This window comes from Syngnathus typhle, linkage group LG4 (assembly GCF_033458585.1).
Source record: "Syngnathus typhle isolate RoL2023-S1 ecotype Sweden linkage group LG4, RoL_Styp_1.0, whole genome shotgun sequence".
NCBI classification, from domain to species: domain Eukaryota; kingdom Metazoa; phylum Chordata; class Actinopteri; order Syngnathiformes; family Syngnathidae; genus Syngnathus; species Syngnathus typhle.
Window position 1 is genome coordinate 22,009,950 of NC_083741.1, and position 21,052 is coordinate 22,031,001.

At 42.4% G+C, this 21,052-nt stretch overlaps 1 protein-coding gene across 1 annotated transcript in view; it reads right to left on the reverse strand.

Annotated features, from left to right (window-relative positions):
* The window catches only part of mpped2a (metallophosphoesterase domain containing 2a), a 35,604-nt gene extending 17,786 nt beyond the window's left edge, over window positions 1–17,818 (reverse strand). The window contains exons 1-4 of the mRNA XM_061275868.1: window positions 17,397–17,818; window positions 15,305–15,557; window positions 6,328–6,509; window positions 4,240–4,465 (exon numbers count right to left, since the gene is read on the reverse strand). Coding sequence (XP_061131852.1) covers window positions 4,240–4,465; window positions 6,328–6,509; window positions 15,305–15,417 — 521 coding nt within the window. The 5' untranslated portion in view covers window positions 15,418–15,557; window positions 17,397–17,818. The remainder of the gene's footprint in view (window positions 1–4,239; window positions 4,466–6,327; window positions 6,510–15,304; window positions 15,558–17,396) is intronic.
* Window positions 17,819–21,052: the final 3,234 nt, after the last annotated feature.

Here is a 21,052-nt window from a genome sequence, read left to right on the forward strand (position 1 = left end):
GGTCTTGCTTCGGTTGCGTCAGCCCTTTTTTCATTCTCAAATATGTGATGGAGCTGTCGTCCATGTCGCGAGGCAGACCCCTGCGTCCGCCTCACCCCTCGGTGACTGATGTGCACAAGGCCACTGAGGAGAGCTTTATTAGGCGGTGCCGAGGACTCATCACTCTCCCTTTGACATATTTGGGGCTTACCTTGGTGTGGGGGTGGGGGCGTTCAGTGAGCAGAGATGTGAAACAGGGCGTACGGGGCAGAACAGACGAGCCGAGCGAAGAACTTGTCTATGTGCAGCCGAGGGAGGGAGGGTGAGTCATTCAGCGGGGAATGCTCCGAGTCGTCATGGTGCAAAAAAAGTGAGGGCGCCATCACAAATCCATCACTTAACCCTCTCATTCACTGGGCTGACACTCAGGTGAAAAAGCTCACGCAGCTTCACACACAAACGTGCAGGCACGCACACGCTTAAGCAGCAAAACTGGCTTCCCCGCCGCATAAGAAGCAGCACCAACGGAAAAGAAGCAGCCGAGCATAGTGAGGCGGAGGCAACTTCCACCGCAATCCATCCTTGTCAGCAGTTGTTTCACCATTTTATGCTCCATTAAATATAAATTCATTTTCAACGTCAATAAATCATTATCTCATTAATTCTGAAATACTACTCAAATTAACATGACACCGCTGTCAACGCAAAACTCATTTCGGAAAAGCTCGGGGATGCAGCGACAGTACCTTGGCTGCAGCGTAGGGGTGTATTTCTTTTTTTGTTGGACAGGAAAGAACGCACAGTTATATTGCAGCAAAAAAAAAAAAAAAAAAAAGGGTTATATTGACAAATCTGCGAGAGGAAAAATTAAAGTGAAAATAGAAATAAATCAATAAAAAATAAATGAACTTTTTTTAAGAAAAAATGATGTGAATAATGTTTAAAAAAAAATTAAAAATAATAATTAAAAAAATAAATGAACTTGATTTTGACGACGAGAAGTTGTCCCGACTGGCTTATCGGGGGGCCTCGTGTGCGTTGTTGTGTTGGGCTGGCAGCCAATGCAAACTTTTAGGAACTGGCACCACTGAAGGGGGTGCCGACTTCGAGGTGATTAAGCTCAACAGAAGCCGACACAAATTCACACTTGGATGACAGAGGACAGTACAGAAGAAAAACAAAAAATGAACACTATGCTACAAAGTAAATAAATATGCGGTCCAAACAATAAAAGCTAAACACTACGCTGGGATTACTGGCTTTCCTTGCCTATTTCTCACTTTCTTATTCTCATACACACACACACTCACATGCACGCGCACACGCACGGCCGACCTTTCCAGCAGAAAATGAATACATGAATAAGACTCAAATCTGCAAATGACAAATCTGCATTCGGCCCTCCAGAATCCCCCGACGTGAGCTACAGAGAGCAAACGAGGGCAGTTGGATTTAATCGGCCGCCTTTGGGAGACACACAAACACGCACGCGCACACACGTGGAGCGTATTTACAATGTCAGACAACTACCAATCTGGATCGTTTTGGATTTACAGTGTCTTATAAAGCTTTTTTTTTTTCCCTCCCCACAGCGAAAGGAAGCGGTTTCTTCCAATTAGAAATCAGAAGCAGAAGGATTCCTCACATACCTGTGACCATCCTGCTGTGCCAGGACTCCATTACACAACAAAGAACCTTAAAGAAGCATGCCACGGAAATACTCGCATCTGATTGCTTAATTTTTTCTTTCATTTAAACAAAAGAAATATTTTGTAGAAAAATATCGATTCCGTTTTGCTACCCGCATTGATCATTTATACTGTAAATTCCGGACTATAAGCCGCGACTTTTTTCCAAAATTTTGAACCCTGTGGCTTATAGTCTGGTGCGGCTTATATAAGGATTTTTTTCGTGATTTTTGTGATGACTTGATCACTTTTATACACTGCGGTATCTTGAAGAAAAAAACAACAACAAAAATACTATTTTGAAACACTACTATGGCTGCTGCTTATTCTGGCTGTGTTGCTTGTGACTATTATGAGCTTTAGTAGGAATGCACGCTAGGTGACCTGCGTCAAATGTTAAAGTATGTTATAAAAACTTTAAAAAGGCTTTCTGTGAACGGTCTTTCTTTGTAAAAAAACGCGTGTGCACGTGCGGCTTATAGTCCGGTGCGGCTTATATAAGAAAAAAACTAAAATATCCCCCAATTTTAGCTGGTGCGGCTTTTGGTCCAGTGCGGCTTATAGTCCGGAATTTACGGTAATAGTTTGTACTCAAACAACTCCACGTACAAAATTGTAAACCCTTAAATTCAACAAGGTAATATCAAAGGGTTGGAAAATGTGACGGAATATCAAACTGTGTATAAATAAAAAGACATGTTTCCGTCCAAAAGATTGTTGCCTGGAGCAGTCAAACGATTCTAATATAATCAAACCACCAACTGTCCGTCTGAAACAGACCTTCAGCTTTCTTGCAACAACTTTGATTGACAAGGTCGTCTACTGTGTGTGTGTGTGTGTGTGCATGCGTATGAGTGCCCGTCCATATACGTGTGTGTGTGTGTGTAGAAGTGAGCGAGCCTGGGGAAAGGAGCTTGAGCTATTTGCTCTGTTAAGCATCTGTCATCAAACAGTGTGTGTTGTGTATCTTTCATGGCCGACTGCTTTCACATCGGCCCACCTATTTTTCGGAGGAAAGCCAAAACAAGGACTGACTTCAACGATGGCGAATGCTCTTGAGATAAACAATATGTTATTAATTGCATTTGTTGCTTAAATGAACAGGCCGCGATCGCCGACTTAGCCTAGCTGGCAGCAGAAGGCCCGAGAGGGCACGGTCGGCCACCCAGTCGGTGAGCTGCCGATGAAGTGAAGGGGTCACTACGTGGCTAAGTGAGACCTCACAGCGGACAAGAAGGCCAGACCTCGGGCCACGCCGGGCATATGGGTGTGAAGGAGGTGTGGAGTCCGAGGAGGGGGTGGTCAAGCTGTCCGCTACTTCTCTCACGAGACTCCCCCCAGCTGTCACAACAGACACTTAGCAGCCCTCACGCTAAACACCCACCAGGGAGCAAAGGCCGCATCCTTCCTTTCCGAGACGAGGAAAGAAAGGTGGAAGGAAGGACAGAACAAGAGCGGTCTCTTTTCCCTGTGACCCGCACTCCTCCACTAAATACACCATTATTTCTCAAGCGAGACTCCAAGGCTGCTAATTATAACTGCGAAAGGATGACCTACATGATTATTTTAAGCCTGGACCAGACTGGTGAGAACCACCGAGTAGATACTGCCAAAGCCTTGAACACAACACGTAATGGCACTGCGGGGGGGGTACCGATTGAAGTAGCTTTCATCTTGACCATAAATAATAAGCGGATGGCACATCGATGTGTGTTCAAATAGACAAAACAGATGATGGAACTTTTCAACATATCACACAATGCAGACTTTAAACCAATCCGACACACGGTACATAATACGATTACGGTATTTTCCGGACTATAAGTCGCAGTTTTTTTTCGTAGTTTGGCCGAGGGGTGCGACTTATACTCATACTGGCGACGACCCTCACACACTTACCAAATGGGTGACTCCAGGTATTTATTTTGAGGTTCCACCTGTATTTTGTATTTGATTTATCTTGGGATTATATGCCCCTGTTTTAAACAATAACCGAATAACATCAGCGCATGGACATTCGGTTTGATCTGGCCTCTGCTCGTATTTCGGTTATATTGCCATACCGTCCTCAAAACGCAGCGGTGATCTCATCCGCGCGGCTAGTAAACACTTCCCGTTCACAAACACTTCTTATTTTACCACACACCCCACAAGCCTCTGTCTGCTCCCTCCAACATTCCTCCGACAATCACGCCAGCCTTCCGCGAGTTCTTTCCACATGAGAGCCGATTGACAGCGGGTCCCGGTACCGTGCGTATCACTTAACCCCGTGTCAAAACACAGGTGTAACGTAAGCCCCGAGTGCGGGCGAAGGTCCCGCGCTCATAAAGGAATGCGCACGCTGGGAATAGCATGGCGCATGTTAGCGAGGCCCCTGACAGAGCGTACAGAAGTGAGCTGCGAGGAGGGGAGCTGGAACACGGCCAAACGCCGACAGAAGGGAGGCCACCCCTTCCACTTTGGGGATTTAGAACACTACGGGAAATAAATGTGACTCAGTGAAGATGAAAGGAAGACGCGGCGAGGATGGCTTTGGGCTAAAAAATGAAAGCTTTCCAGTTTCTGGTCTTACCAGGGTGTGCCGTATATCCGGAATCCCTTGATGGTGACATCCGAGTCCTGCAGGTAGACACAGTTTGTAAGGAGCGACTGGACATTGTCAAAGTCCTCCGGTTTGAGTTTGGAGACCGAGGGGAATCGGTAGTAATCCTGCTTGACCAGCTCAGCCATAAAGTCCTTGTCAAAGGTCAACTCGTGATTCCCGGCGATTACCACCTTAAACTCGTAAGGAAGGCCACCTGGGGACGAGAACAAACATTTGGTGAGCGGCGGCTTTAAGATATTCAAACAATCGCAGAAGGGAAGAGAAGATATAAAAAAAAAAAAAACAGCCCACAGCTGTGTGACTTCCTTTTGGAATAGTCTGTCTTGCCCCGTTATCGTTCCACAGAGTCACGGGGGTCACAAGCACATCTGATAGTTGCACTTGACCACGGCAGAGGACTATCCATCTCAGCAGACACTGGGCAGGCGGAAACGGGTGAACCTGAACTTCATAGCGATGAACATCTATTACGTTTCTCATTCCCTCATCGTTCAATGTCTCCAGTGACCTTTTTGCGCTTCTCCGTCTGGGTGATTTGTCCCCGTACCCTCTCGGCAGCACAAAACTAACTTACTATTTTATTCTAGCCGATTGAGCACTCAACCAAAGGTTCTGGCCTTTATCACCCTTCTGTTCACCCGTTCAACATTTCTTTTCCACCAGCCTGTTTTCAGTTCTCCCTATTTTTTGGGGGGGGGGATTCTTTAGCATAATCTGCTATTATGTGCCGTACTACCGTAATTTTCAGAATATAAATCGCGTTTTTTTTTTTAATAGTTTGGGTGGGGGGCCGACTTATACTCAGGAACGACTTATATACATATATATGTTTTCTTTCACTTTTTTGGGCATTTTATGGCGGGTGCGATTTATACTCCGGTGCGATTTATAGTCCGAAAATTACGGTATTCAAATTAAAATGAAACGCACATAAAAGAACGATTTCAATCTTTTGCGTGTGGCAAAATAAGAACTAATTCAGCTTTGAAAGCGACCTTGAAAGTAGCAGCACGCGATAAGTTCTCTGATAGTAACATTTCGAGAATCCTATTTTTTCTCATCTCATCTGAGCATCATAAATTCCCATCTAAACTTAAATGCGAGCTCCATCTTTCGAGTTTCCCCAACTCTCCAAGTAGATCACACGACTTGGAAGTACACAAACACGCAAGCAAATGTGTTCCCCAGTCACCACACGGTGGGGAAGGTGGGAAAGCTAATTACCATCAAAGAAATCTCCAGCACAACTGGGAATTTGCTCTGCTTTTCATTACTGGCATCATACATCTTACTGAGCATAAGCAGAGTGATATGCTAAGATTTAGCGTTTATTCTTCCTTAATAAAGGGAAAGATTTATGGGGAAAAAAAAAACACAGTATGTATGGGGAGATTTTGTTGCTCCACTTGGAATAATCATTTTGTGAAAAGTTATTTTGGCGTCGCAACTGTTTGTGATTCACATTGCTTTCATATTTTATATGACTGTCTTGAAGATTTAGAATAATTCATACTTCCGCAAAAAATTTGCTTGAGCAAACTGCATTAACACTAAATACTGCATTGGATTTTTGCACAAATAGTTTTTACTTGACCATAAAAGTCTTTCAAACCCGTGTATTGACTTTTTGGACATTGTGGACAAACCCAAGAAAACAATCAAAAAAACAAAATATGCACTTGCTCATTTTTCCCAATTGCTGAGGTGAAAACAACCCAAAGAGAAATGCTTTTTTTTTTTTCGTCATGCATGACGTGCGTTCACGCAGCCTTCCACGGCATGTGGTCTGAGCCAAAGGTCAAATGTTAACTGATCCAGGGTGTTAGGTCGCAAAGGTTAAACTAGACACTTAAGCACAGCGGTTGTGAGGTCACGAAGGAGGGGCGAGAGGTTCATTGTGTGGTCCACGCTTGTTACGCGTGCGCCATGTGTCCCGTGTCTGCCCCACTATGTCGCTTATCTATAAATCATTTTCTATGACATCAAAAAAAAGTCAATCAGGGTTAAAACAAAGCACCCACGCAAATGAGTAAAAGCATTTAAGCTGTTTATTACCTAGCCAGTCGTTGAACTTCTTGACCTCGGAAGGGAGGCCCAGCTCCGTGAAGTCGCCCATGTGAAGCAGCACGTCGCCGTAGGGCATCTGGATGCCGTCTGTACGCGAGTGCGTGTCGGATACGCACACAAATCTGGTGTGGCCGGCTGGTTTGGGAGTGTCATAGGGAATCGGATCCACCCTGAAAGCACACAGAGTGGTCAGTCATGTGGACGTTGAGCTGGGTCACCTAAATACAGAAACGATCCCTTTTGTTGTCTTTAGTCCACACTGAATTTGCTGATCAAAACATAGAATGCTAAATGTCATGTGGCTAAGCAAACAGCATTTCAATAAAAGGTGAAATCATAAAAGTGAAAAACATGTTATTTGCCCTGGAAGACAACCGACTGTTGCGTTGATTGGTGCACAAAAGGAGGGCAGCGGCTTCTTTGTGATGGGCCCGCTAAAGTGCTGTTGCATTAACGTCCTTTCTATCCATTTTCTAAGAAAAAGAAAAAAAAACACTTAGCCTGAAGTGTTCCTGGGGGAAAAAATGGCTTTTATTCCGATTTTTTTTTTGTACAATGCGTGCCCGTCCTTTAGAAAGAAGTGGGGATTTTTTTTTGTTATTAAATGGAAAGAAAATCACAGTGAGCGTAATTGACGTCTCCAATGTGCAAATCTCCAGCACTCTGCCACTAGGCCATTATTTCATTAGAAGGGATGTCACTCCGTTGACAACGTCAGACACATAATCAACGCTGCAATCTTCTAGGCATGTGCGCGAGAGAGCATACGGGCGGTTAACATGCGTGCGAGCGCAAACAACGGCGCCCGACGGAATCAGAAAGCCGACGTGATTAGCGGGGATGGAAAACAAACACGGGCGCACAAAAGAATTCTGGTTCGGAAAGCGGCGACAGCAATAGCGAGGGTCTAATGGAGGGATCCTGTTTTGTGTGGAGCGCGATACGACACGGTGAAGGGCATCCCAAATTGCCTGGAATCTGTTGTCGTTCTGTTTTTCAGCTCAACACTTATCTGCTAGGTCACGTTAATAGTAGTGCAACAAAGGACAAACTGGCCGCCGTCTGTAGTGTGAGGCAAACGTGCAGTCTGGAGCCGCCACCGCCATCTGTCATCATCAGCGTGTGTGTGTTGATATGCATAAAGCACATTTTAAGCATGAAGCTGTTTGCAGACAAGTTTCAAAAGAAAACAAAACAAGTTAGCGAAAAGAAGACTGGAACAATATGAGAAGGAAAGAAAAGATGCGACAAATTATTATTTGGGATTGAGATGATGGAGTTGACCTACATTTGATTTGGTTTCCAAAAATTGACTACTTGACATCAGCTGCTAAAAAATTGACAATCAGTTCTTTTAATGTAAAATTCAACTGTGAGAAAATACAAGTCCCGATTGAATTATTTATTTTCGGGCACATTGCTGTTTCACAGCTCTTGTCACTCCAAACTCCCCCCAAAAATAAAAAATGAAGTAAATAATTCAATTCAAAAATCATCAAAATTAGTTAAAGATAGATAGAAGATGGAAAAAGTACTTAAAATTTGTTAAAGAGTATGGAAAAGAAATTATAAGAAATATTGTAAAACTGTTGCATGTCGAAACTGACAAATCCGTTTTTTTTTATCTCTTTGCATTCCATCTTGACTCTACGGCACCACTACCAGAACATAAAAAGCATAAAAGGGAGGATTCAAAATATTTTCACTTGACTTTGCACACTAAATTAGTGTCTGTACTCTAAAATACACACTTAAAGACATGACATGCCAGCAGAGCAGCTAATCTGACTGGAGTGTAGATTGGATTCGCTCTACTCTGCCGTGCTTGGACAGCAGCCATGCAGTTTTACATGTTTCAAGAGTGCTTGGAAGAAACATAAATGAAGAAAAAAAAAACACACACATACAATATGCACCCATTTATATGCATAGAAAAACAACCGTCCGGAAAAATAGCCCAGTTTCCCCGTTTCTTTAATAAACAACCCATCCCGAGAATGTAAGTAAATACCAAGCAGCCTCGATCAATTAGACCCGGTCTCGGCCACAAAAGCGTGTTGCAGTTGTTTTACAGTTACAAAAAGAGGGAAACGATAAAAAAAGAATTATATATCTGCCATACGTTCAGAATAGTGCACCGCAAACATCTGATCGATAAACTGAGAGCGGCAAAATAAAGTCATGCTGCTCTCAAACAGCATGACTGCGACAGATGGAAGTATGCTAGCATAAAGGTTTGTGTCAACATGGCTGTACTTCAGCAAGAGGAAAGGAAAAGACTCGGAGAAATGCAAATGCTTAGCAGGAGGGCAGTAGCACACTCTCAAATCCAGCATGATATTTGAGCCGACGCAAACCCGAAAAGCTCCGTCCTTGGCGCCGCGGATGTCTTTGCAATCAACAAACGGCTGTGAGCCTTCGCCAATGAAACGTTCAAGTGACCTTACTTGGAGTAAAAACACGACAATAAAAACCAGGTGAATAGGTAATCCGGGTAAATTTCCAAATTTAAATATAGCTTCCAGATAATCATATGAATGGCTATAATGGGATATTTGATGTTTACAGGTGAGAAATGTTCAATTTCACTTACACCATTACGAACAAATATGAAGGCGGTACCGTAAAAATCAACATTTACCGTATTTTCCGGACTATAAATCGCTCTGGAGTATAAATCGCACCAGCCATAAAATGCATAATAAAGAAAAACACAACACGAGTCGCACCTGAGTCACATTTTGGGGGGAAATTTATTTGACAAAATCCAACACCAAAAACAGACATGAATAAGCAACAGGCTGAATGAAAAAAACTGCGGCTTATGGTCCGGAAAATACGGTAATAAACTGCCAAGAGGTGTCGAAAACTAAAACTGTCCAACGATTTTTACCTCAAAAGCATATAGCTAAAAAGAACTGAACGGAAGAGACCATTGTTTCTGGTTCCATATATCAAGCGGTACTAGAAGGAAAGGGAGGTAGGGAGGATATTTCATTTGACTGAGCACACTTGGCTCTGCCCGTCCTTTGGAAAAAAACACACAAGCAAACAAGGTCAAAGTTCAGCACCAGCTCGCTCCTTAAAATGTGACATTAAACCGGCAGCAGATAAGAAGGTCACCATCGCCGTCGCTCTCCGAGTCGCAGAGCTCAATACAGAAGCCGCGTGAGCGCCATGATTGATTGCGCCGCTTTGCCGTGTGCAGGTTTTGCTGATAAGTCTCCGGCAGGCTTGCTCGCTGACTGCATATCGTGCATTTATGTTGAATCCAGAAGGTCCTAAAAAGGAAGGACCTGTCCGGTCACCACCCCGTCCATCTTTCAATCTCTAGCCACTGCAATGAGATTTGCCTCTTGCACCTCTGAATTGATCTTCACACACTAATGAAGTCATCCTGCAAAGGATTTCTCATCGATAAGCCAACCAGACCCCAAAAAAACCTCTGAGGTCAAAGGGAGGTTGTGAAAATAGACTGCAGGCCCTTTCATACGTGATAACTGACGGGTTCACAGCATGGAGCAACACGATATTGTAAATAAAAATGCAGATTATTATTTTTTTTTTAATAGGAAAATAAATATTGGGTGACTGTACGAACCAAAAAATAAATAAAAATCGACAATTCCGTTGAGTCACTAATATATTTAATTGTGTAACCACACAACTGTTTTCTAATAGATTAAACAATTTATGACTCCATCATATATTTTGATTGACAAGTTGTACCCTGTATGGGCCGGCAAAATGAGCATTATGAGGATATTGGTGAAATTTTAGAATGACCACCCTCTCAAAAAACGAAATATGCAAATGAGATGTTTCACCGATTTCTGACTTTGGTTATCCTTTTTCAGTCGCACCACAACATTGCCCATTTGCAGCAGCATCTCTAACCTCCGTTCGTTCCCCTCCCCCTCCAAGCGCCCCAAACATGCCGCTCACTCAACCACGCCACGGTGCAATGCCATTTCTCAGAGCGGAGCACAGAGCGCGCCTCTCTTATCTTCTGCGTTTCAGCTGTCTGAGCTAATTCAATAAACTTCAGAGGCACAAAATGAACACGGCAATAACGGATAGGGGGATGGCGTCCGGGGGCTGGCTGTGCACAAGGGAACAGAACTGAGGTGAGAGACAAGAACATGCAAAAAAGAGGACGAAAAATAAAAAGATGTGGGGCGATTAGAAAACTGGCACAATAAACACAAACAAATATTCAAATAATTCAAATGGCGCCACTCTGTCGTGAGGTCTTTTTCTTCATTTGTTCAGCCAGCACGAGTTGCCCCCACGCCTCTCGTTATTTCTGCTATTGTAGGCAAATGTAGCACACGCAGAGTGGAAAATCGGCGCGGGAAAAACCTCGCGGCGCTACGTTGGGAAATAAATTGCTTCTGCTAATGCTCCTTTCATTACGGCACGGGCCTTAATTGTGCGGCTGACAGTGTGCGTGGCTGCGGGGCTGATGGGAGAAATGTAGTCAAGACAAGCGTGACGGGAATGCCGAGGCTAGCACTGAGAAGCTAGCCACGCATACAACAATATTACCGTGTTTTCCGCACTATAAGGCGCACCGGATTATAAGGCGCACCTTCAATAAATGGCCCAATCTCCAAAAAGGTTTTCATGCTCCAAAAACGGGAACTTGTACAATGTCAACTGTCACTTGACCCTTCCTGCAATCCCAGAACCATTTTGCTGGGCTACCGAAGCAGGTCAGGTGTGAAGGCGGGGGACTTCATCAAGAGTTCTCCTCTTACAAAACACACTACAAGCAGGAACATGCCAGAAAAAAAACAATAGGTCACGAAACAGCAATGTCAATCAGATTCTCAGCCTTCGTTTTGTCTTGACAGTTGAGAATCTCAAATCTAAAGATGATACGGTACTTTTCAATGATGCAATCATTTGGAGTTGGGATCTCACAGTGGAGGCGAAAGGGAAGCATCAAAAGCACGCTATGAAATCTATGATGACATTATTTCCATTTCTCTTTGCCGGAGGGCACGAGGAAGATGAAATGTAAAGATAACCCAACTTTTCTGCAAGCAGAGTTTGTTCAGGAGCCTTTTAACATATTCTTGAAGTCGTCGTATGGTAGGATGGAAAATGCAAAATAAATTGGTTTCATTCTATTTACAGGAAGGCTTGCGCTGGAGTACTGTAATATTAACAATGACACTTTTAATACATTTCTTATCAGAGCCATGCAGAGTAGGAGAATATTCCCATTAGAAAAATCATTCCGTCAACAGTTCGACAGAAAACTCTTTTTTTTTTCAGCCCTTTTAAATTCATTGTAAATGTGGGATCAAGTTTACATAATCCATCCATTGTGAATGTGTGCAATACAGCGACGTTGACCTATAGGTACAGTCTTACACTATATTATATTATATTATATTATATATTATATTATATTATATATTATATTATATTATATATTATATTATATTATATTATATTATATTATATTATATTATATTATATTATATTATATTATATTATATTATATTATATTATATTATATTATATTATATTATATTATATTATATTATATTATATTATATTATATAGATTAGGGAACCTGTCAAAGGATTGTCTGGATGTTGGTTGAGGTGAAAATATTTTAACAAGCTGACCAACGTAGATAAGTTTGTGCTGCTGTCGCTCAAATACACAGATTGGCTGGCGGAATCAAAGGGATGCTTCGCTGTCTCGAGGATTTCTGCTGTCTTGGTCGAAAAGAGCACAAATAGTAATTGTCTTCTTAATTATTTGAGAGAGAGCGACCACGTTGCCATTTTTTTCTCTCTCGTTTTTTGTAGATAATCGCAAAGCCAGTGAGGGGAGATCGTCCATTAGTTGAACAATCACAGAGCAGATCTTTCTTTCAGGCAAATGAAAAAAAGAACTGTCGAACTGGGTCAGGAATATCATGGCGGGCCATTGTTGTACTTGGGAGACCTTCAGGTAAAGTCGACACTTTGTGGTCACAAAATTAAATACGGCTGCACAATCGAACAAAAGAGGAATTATCGCTGTCTCTTTTTTTCTTTTTTATTACAAGGATTTTTTTTTTATACAAGGACAGTTATGCCACCGCAACAGAGCCATTAAAGGAGACATATTAAGGACATGTGACAGTTAAATCGCTTGTAAATAAATAGTTGGGTATTTGGAGAGCCGGCACGACCATCATGTGTGAAATTGAACAACCAAGTAAATCTTGTGTTATCTGTCGATTTGTGAAAATGTGTCGGTGAGCGAATTGTCACTCACATGATAAAAGGTTGAGTTTCTCTGCCTTGACTTGGCAGCTAGACTGGGCGACAATTCCCCACTTTCAAACCACACTTTTACTGAATACGTGTTCAAAAATAATATGACAAAGTCGACAGGTAAACAGAGATTGTTGGATGCGGAGATTAGCATCTAGCATTAGCTAAAAATATTAAAAATAATATGACAAAGTCAATAGGTAAGCAGAGATTGTTGGATGCGGAGATTAGCAACTAGCATTAGCTAACAAGCATTAACGTTGCCTTCCCGATTGACTTACCGTAATTTGCGGACTATAAGTCGCAGTTCTTTTCATAGTTTGGGTGGGGGGGTGTTGGCGATTTATACTCAGGAGCGACTTATATACATATATATGTTTTTTTTTCATTTTTTTGGGCATTTTATGGCTGGTGCGACTTATAGTCCGAAAATTACGGTATTTATTTTACTTATTGTCATTAATAAACACTTATATTTTTCCATCACACGCTGGACTCCGCTTCTGAAATAGAAGACCAGACACATTTCGAAAGAGTCCCTAATAATGTGGCAAGTAAAAATTTGCTTCGCGCTAGACGTCAGGCTTGGTCCATTAGCAGTCATTGTAGGGATTTAAGACTAAATGCTAACCTTTTTTTAACCTATTTACCTTGAAAGTTTCATTCTAAGGATCTGAAGAAAAAAAACTCAGACATCAAGTCCTTTGCTTTTTTTTTTTTTTTTGGAAGAGGGGGGCGTATCTGTATTTTGTGCTTGCAGTCTGGCCCACATTCTACTCAAATTGGATTGGAAGCCATTAGTGTCCCAACTCGAAGCATATGTTCCAAGTTGTTGAGCATTTCATTTCACGAGACGATGGCGAGGGGGCTGAGGCACGAAGAAAACACACACACATCGAGTCTGCAGAGAAAAATAAACCAGACCTGGACTCAGTCTGTCGCTCACTTCCAGACACAGGCAGACGTCCCATGATGCCAAGCATGACCGTGGACTTCAGGGTCACATTACAAAGCATTTTTTTTTTCGCTACTACCGCTGCGACATGCCGTGTTTTCATATATATGTGCTTCATACCTTCTGCACTGAACAAAAGCCACTGCTGTACTCCATCACCAAATCTAAATAGTCCCTCTAGGAAACGGAGTGGGGGCATAAGAGGAGATTGTATTTCAAAAGAGAAGCAATCGTCTCGCCTGAGTTTTTGTTCTCACTCCTTTTTTTTTTTATAGCCACAACTTTATCCACAAATACACCGAGAGAGGAACCGTCAGATCATTATCTGGCAAATATAAACAAGTCTTTACTTTTCCAGAGAAGACTCGTACTCCATAAGCATTTAAAAACGGCTGGGGGATGGGCTGTGTGTATGTGTGCGAGATCCTGGAGTTCCCGCTCGGAGTTTTAGAATGTTAGAATGACACTGCTGGCTCTGTGGAAGTCAGGAAACAGCCTAATGCGTTTATCCAAACACATATCTCGAGAGAGGCCCCACATCACCTTTCCGACAGTCAAATAAAGCTAAGAAACGGCAATAAACATGCAATGTCATCCAAAACCAAAAATATTTCCTTGCGTCAAAGGAATTAAAGATGGCTGCAGCTCCCCATTAATAAATTGTATTCAGGTCATTTTTCAATGCATCGAGTCAATTGGTGCAGCACCGCCATTAGATGAAACACACGAAGACAGCATAAAGAAGCTGCCACAACACCAGAATGTGTCCTGTGCTGCCCGGCACGTTTAGCCTTAATTCAGATTGAGGTGTTTGGCTTGATTTACTGCCGCCTGTGCCAACCATTAAAACGACCTGACATAACATAAAGTGCGAGGTGACCTTGTCTCCTTTTCCACATTGGCGGGACCAACGTTGGCTGTGCCGTCAGCCTTTCTCACAGCTCACCGGAATTCCATAACAAGCAGCTTGTGAACACTGCCAACATTGAGCAGAAGGTAAGTGTCCTCTTTTTAATCCCAATATTCCATTTTTATCTACCATTGAGCACGAAATGCCAAGTATCTAAATATAATGTATTTTTGGTAAGACAGTAAAATTTTCCAAAAATAATGTAGAGTTAAGTTTGCTCAGTTGTGACTGAGCGCAAATTCCCAATGTGTCTTACTTTAGAAAAACTTTAAGCAGTTGTTAAAGCCACTAAAAATATTAAATCAGTTTAGGGCTGCGCAATTAATTGATAATCAATTATAATTTCGATTATTATATTCCACAATGACAAGATTGGCATAATAAAAAAAAATCCAATGCACTGTTTATGTTTGTCTATACAAGGAAACCATACTTGATACATTTGCACCTTTTTTTGGTTTTGGTTTTAAAATGAAAAAAAAAATCATAAATTGTGTTTGGTCCAAAAGAAATCATTGTGTTTCAAAAAATCTGTCCTAATATTTTTTACATGTTTAAACATTTTCTTGCTTAGGACCTATGTTTGAATAGCCCTGATATCAATTATTACCAAAATAATTTCGATTTCTTTTTCCATAAACAGCCTTTCTTCAGCCTATTCTATCCAAAAATCAACATTTCAATCAAAACGAGAACGGCTTTTAGTGTTTATATTGTTTTTTTAAGAATACACATTTGGAGCAAGTCTTGTTTTCACACTCCTGACAAGTTTGTCACAATGCATGTGCATGTGTGCGTTTGTGTCACGCTTGCACTCACATGTGGACGTGTGGCGGTTGGAAGCGGCTCTGGTTGATGTTGTAGTGGGTGAAGGCCTGTGTCGGGTTGGAGCTGTACTCATCCACCGTGATGGTCACTTTGCCATGAGCCATCCTTCCGACGCGTGGACATGAGACGCCGTTTGTTCAGCGGGATTCAGCAGCGATGCGTGCAGCGGACATCCTTTGGAGCGGCTCAGAAAAAGCCAAGGAAGTCAGCAAACACCCGCCTCACCCACTCAGCACTCTGCCGGCTGCACCAAGAAGAGAAGAAACTTTCAAAGTCACCTGTTAACGCAGTTTATTTTGTTTCAGAATAACCACAAAGGTCAAAAGTTACTCTTTGATCTAGAATTGTTTCAAACAATAAAGCAAAATGAAAAGAATAAAAATATATTTATTAAATTCAGTAAAAAAACACCATTGTTTATCAATAGCCTTTAGTTTGGCTGATTTTAAAGTAAATAATGGAGCTATAAGCACATTTAAAAAACATTAAGCAAATCCAGGGTAGAAAATCCTTTTCATAAAAAAAATTCAAAAAAGAAAGAAAGAAATCAAGAAACAACCACACGGACCGGCTGAATTTGCACAAGATAGCCAAAAATAAAACTTTCCCTCTCTTCAAAAATGATCCTGTTGCATTAAATCCCGTGTGGCATATTCTTGCATAACCAAAACAGTTTTTTTTTTTTAAAGAATCCCATATCAAATATTAACGCGGCTGAAGAAAAGCAGCTCAAAGAAGCATGTCAATGCATCTTCCCCACTCACTCAGCGCCACCGTTGTGTCTGCTCGGACCCTCAGCCTCCCTCCTGTCTGACCTCCCTGACTGCTCGTAAAGTGCCCACCGCAGTCTCTGACACGTGTTTTATACCACAGCCCCTGATGCATACACATCACTCACTATCAGCGGGGTTGGGAAAATATAATAAGAAGACTGCCCTCAATTTACAATCTGTCATCTTTTTGGAGGGAAATCAACAGCTCCAGAGTTGATTTAATGGTAAACTGCATGCCAATTTCAACAACAACAAAAAGAAAATGGCCCCAAGTCCCCAGTAAACATTCATGCACGCCATTAATTCGGGGTCAGTTTTATAGATTTATGACTTGACTATGACTTTTGGCAAATTCAGCATTTTTCCCCCAAAGGCCATTTCAAGCCAGGAACAAATTAAATATACTAATTATTCTTGCAATTAAAAATGATATTTTATTTTTAGGGCTGTGTTGGAATACAGTAAGAACAGGACAACTGCCGCATGAGTGTCTCGTGAAACTGCAGCTCTTCTCTAGCGCACCTTTTCTATTTTACATCAGAATCTAAATGACATGACGACGCCATGTACAACAAATCTTGACCTTCCTGGCCTATGTAACATTTTGCAACACAATTGCATGCAAAAATTTGCATTCTTATTTATAATATAACTAAAAGCATGACTTTTTTTTTTTTGCAAAGATAAACTAAAATTGTGTCTGTCTGCATCCACATTCAGGCATGTGCACGCCTAGCTGCCTCCACATTCTATTGGTACTGTAGCAGCGACTAGCCAGAGCCCTCTAGCCTAGCGTGCTAAACCTCCTCCGACAGTCCCCCTTTTTTTTTTTAAATCCGAATTGTGCTGCCTTGCACTCGCAGCTCTCCACTCAAACCGCTTGGCTGCGACGCCGGTGCGCACGCGTTTAGTGTCCGTGTAGCGTGCACCGCAAGCCGCGCATAGGCTCCAACTTTCCGCTCGGAAATCACCCCGGTAAAGCACACACGCAAAAATAAGAATACAAAAAAGAGGCGGATAAATTGACCCTTTCACTCAAGCACCGCGCATGAACACACTCGCGATTTGTCGCACACGAGCGCCCTGCACAGAAAGGTCCGTGCAGTCCTGAACTCAGCTCCGGGTCTCCTAAAGAACCCCCAAAGGTGGTCAGTGACAAGACAGCGCCTCGCTAACCTCTTGTTTTTCCACGGAAATGACAAGCGACGGTTTTTTAAAAGGCTAATCGCGAATTATGTCGCTTCTCTCCCCTTTCTGCCATTCCTTCCTCTTTCCTTGCTTTCAAAAGGCGTGCAGAAAGGATCCCGTACCTTCGTCGTGCAGGGTTTTGTGCGGTTTTTGGGTCAAGTCGGAGGTAGAGAGTCGGGTCGGGGTCGCCCTCTACGCGGTGGAGAGACAAGGGTCCATGCGGCAGGCAGCCGAGGAGAGCAGGCGGGGGTAGAGCTGAGCGAGCGATCCGGGTTGGCAGGGGTATGGTTGCAGGTAGGGCAGAACCTTCGACCCGGTGGGACCTCTGCTGGCTTCTGTGCAAAGAAACCAGACAAGAAAGCGAGGGGGAGGCGGACGAGAGACGCTGACAGACAAGCGGGAGGGGAGAGGGAGTCAGAGGGAGCAGCCTCCCACCGACGGTGCAGAGTTGTAGTGAATCGCAGTTGCCACTGGGGTCAGAGAGCAGAGAGAGCAGGAGCGAGCACAACCCCCAGCCACCTCCCGTGCGCGCGCCCACACCGGCGGCGGGCACACGCGCGCAGTTGCGCGGGCGGGAGGGAGGGAGGGAGGGACAGCGTGGAGGAGGGCGAGCGAGTCCCGCGCTCGCTTTGTGCTGCCTTCACTTACAGTCGGAAATGATAGTTTCCACGTTGGAATATAAGACGCCAGTCTAACCAATTACCGTATTGGCCCGAATATAAGACGACCCTGATTATAAGACGACCCCTTCTTTTTCAAGACTCAAGTTTGAAAAAAGACTTTTTGAACACCAAATTTAATTTTTATACAGAAAATGATTACAGTACATCTGAAACAAATGATTATAACAATATATTCGAGAGAAGAAGCATGTTATTTTGCCAGATTTTGTCAAATCATGCAAAAACTGTCCATCACATCTTAATATCTGGACATTTAAATATGTAAACTAAAGTGCAATCACATTTGTAAATGAATGGCTTCTGGTTTTTCTATTTTCTGTTATCTCTTCTCTTACTTTCTTTCTTACTGATAGTTTCTATTTTTCTTGTATGTGCTACCGGCGAAGAATAAAATAATAACCTACCGCTATTTTTATTTTTATTCTTCGTGACAGGGGTTCGCTTTGGCCTGGGGAGTTAAGTTCCGCATTCGCTTTAAAGATATCTGCCGCCATCTAGCGTTGTGAATGAGTATAACGTCTAGACGCCGACAACCCCCACTTTTTCACTCTTATTTCAATGCAAAAAACATCGGCTTATATTCGGGCCAATACGGTACAACGTTCTCGTTAGCAAGACCACAACGTTGGCCACCATAATTAATTGTCACAACAATCGCAGCTCCACATTTAAACCTTCTAAATGATGACCACAGCCAGCGAACAATATCGATGACACACTGAGCAGCTTTTCAGTGGCCCAGAAAAAAGTAAAGCCTTGCTCAAGGGCACCTCGGCGGTGACATTGTGAATATCCAGGAGAGGAAGGGACATTCCCTCCCCCAAGCTATACCACTATGCCAGTCAGGGAAATCAGACCTGGGGGCACTTTGGTCTCAGACCCCATTAGCACTCTACAGAGCTGCCAATAGAGATATAGATCATGCAAATCAGCTGTGACAAAGACAAAGCTGGCTTGAATGGTGTTTTTGGTGTGCTCCAAAGTTAATTTCTCCCGAAACTTGTTGAATTATTTTCGGGAATGGCAAAAATAGGCGACACTCTTGCCCCTGTATGCTCTGAGTCTTGACAAGCGGTGTTTAAATGTGATAGGCCTTCTCAAGGTTGTAAAACTTTATGACATGGCTTATTAAGCAGGCTATTGATTTTTATCGCATCTAATCTTGTGCAGTATTCAATTATTTTAGTTGCTTAAACACATTTGTGCTTAGTAGCAACGGCGACCAATGAAGACACCAGTCGTTAAATTAAGTTTCAGTCATGTGACGTGATTCTTCGTGGAGAATCTCTGAACAAGTTTCCGGTTTGACGAGCTCATGAAGATAAAACAGGATTTCATCAGATCTTTAAAGTTTTGATGGCTCTCTTGTATTATTGCTTCTGAAAGCACATTGAACCTCGTGTTAATTTTTCTCCCATTATTCAATTCGTGAGAAATCAAATGCCAAACTGCTACCTGACATTGTTTATTTGTCAAGCACAACTGGGACAGTACATTCCCCGCAGTGCAACCGTGGAAGATTTCATCATGAGATCACAGATACTGTATGTGGGAAAATTCTTCCAAAGCATAGAAGGTATTATCAGATCTATGATTAGAAGAGAACATGGCTCCGTTGGGTTCACAAGTAAACAATACTAATGAGCACCTGTGGGAGTCCTTCACAAAACATGAAATGGGCCAGACACCATCACTTGGATTGGGATGGAAACAGCAACAGCTGCTCCGAGGGTATAAATGGTGAATTATCAAATCATTCAATCATAAAAAAACAAATCATTGAAATGTTTATTTCATTGCTGAATTTTTTTCTTCAATGACAAATATTAAATTGACCTTGAACAGTATTTAGTAACAAATAATTGATACAAAAATCACAATAAAGCGTACAAATCAACAATGTCCTCGCCTTTTGTATATTTATATAGTTGAATCCGCCGAGTTCAGAGATTCACATCAGCAAAGGGGGAGAGAAAAAAATGAAAGAATTAATTTGTCAGTTCCCAGGCTATACTATTTTTTTTTTTTTTAGGTAATACACTGATGGGATTTTTGATGAAAAGACTCTGCCCAGGACAATCCGTAATGGACTCATCTCAGGGCTCTGCCACATTTACACGTCTGCCAGTTCAAGCAGAGCTGCGCCTTTTCTAATTTTACTGACAAGCTTCAATTTCCCAGACCCGTCTGCACACTCTCCACTGTCACGACGGACCCGCTAGTCATTTCCATTTGACTTTTCTCTTATCTGCACACACACGCACACACAAAGCATTTCCATCAACCAGCCAGCGGGTGTTAATGTGAAAACGGGTTTTAAATTTTATGAAGCGAGGCTACATTTATACATTTGACCGACTTCCCCCCACCCTTCTGCATATAGAAAACTGATGATAGATAGGGTGACCAAATGTCACGTAAGAAATGGCTTTTGCCACGAATATTTTATTCAGTCCCTTGTCGCTATGATCACATTCATACAATGCAAAATGTAAATGTTATGATGAGTGTTTAAAAAAAACCTATATATTTGATGATCTTCTTATAAAAAAAGGTAAAATGACTTTCCATTCAAATAAGTTAACGGGAGCAGGAATGAGAAGGGCGAGCACTTTGAGCACGTGGAATGTGATATTCACTTAACCCAGCGGCTATTTCATTTACCGTATTTCCCGCACCATAAGGTGCATCGGATTATAAGGCGCACCTTCAATGAATGGCCCGTTTTAAAACTTTGTCCATTATAAGGCGCATAGAATAAATTAGTCAACGTTGCTCAAACGTTAATCACAATATAGTAACACTCAAAATAGTGAAAACAATATATCAATAACTCAACGTTGCTCAAACGTTAATATCACACAACGCACAAAATAATCACGTAAAGCTTACTTTAATAAGTTAGTCCCCATCCACAAATCCAGGCGCACTGTCGGCTTTTGAGAAAATCGGAGGGTTTTAGGTGCGCCTTATACTGCGGAATATACGGTAGTACCACCGACCCTCACGGATTTATGCTCGTCCGCCATGTCAACAAATAGAACGGAGCCCTGTCTGTCTGAGATCCCCATCCACAGACGGGCAGGACTTTGGGA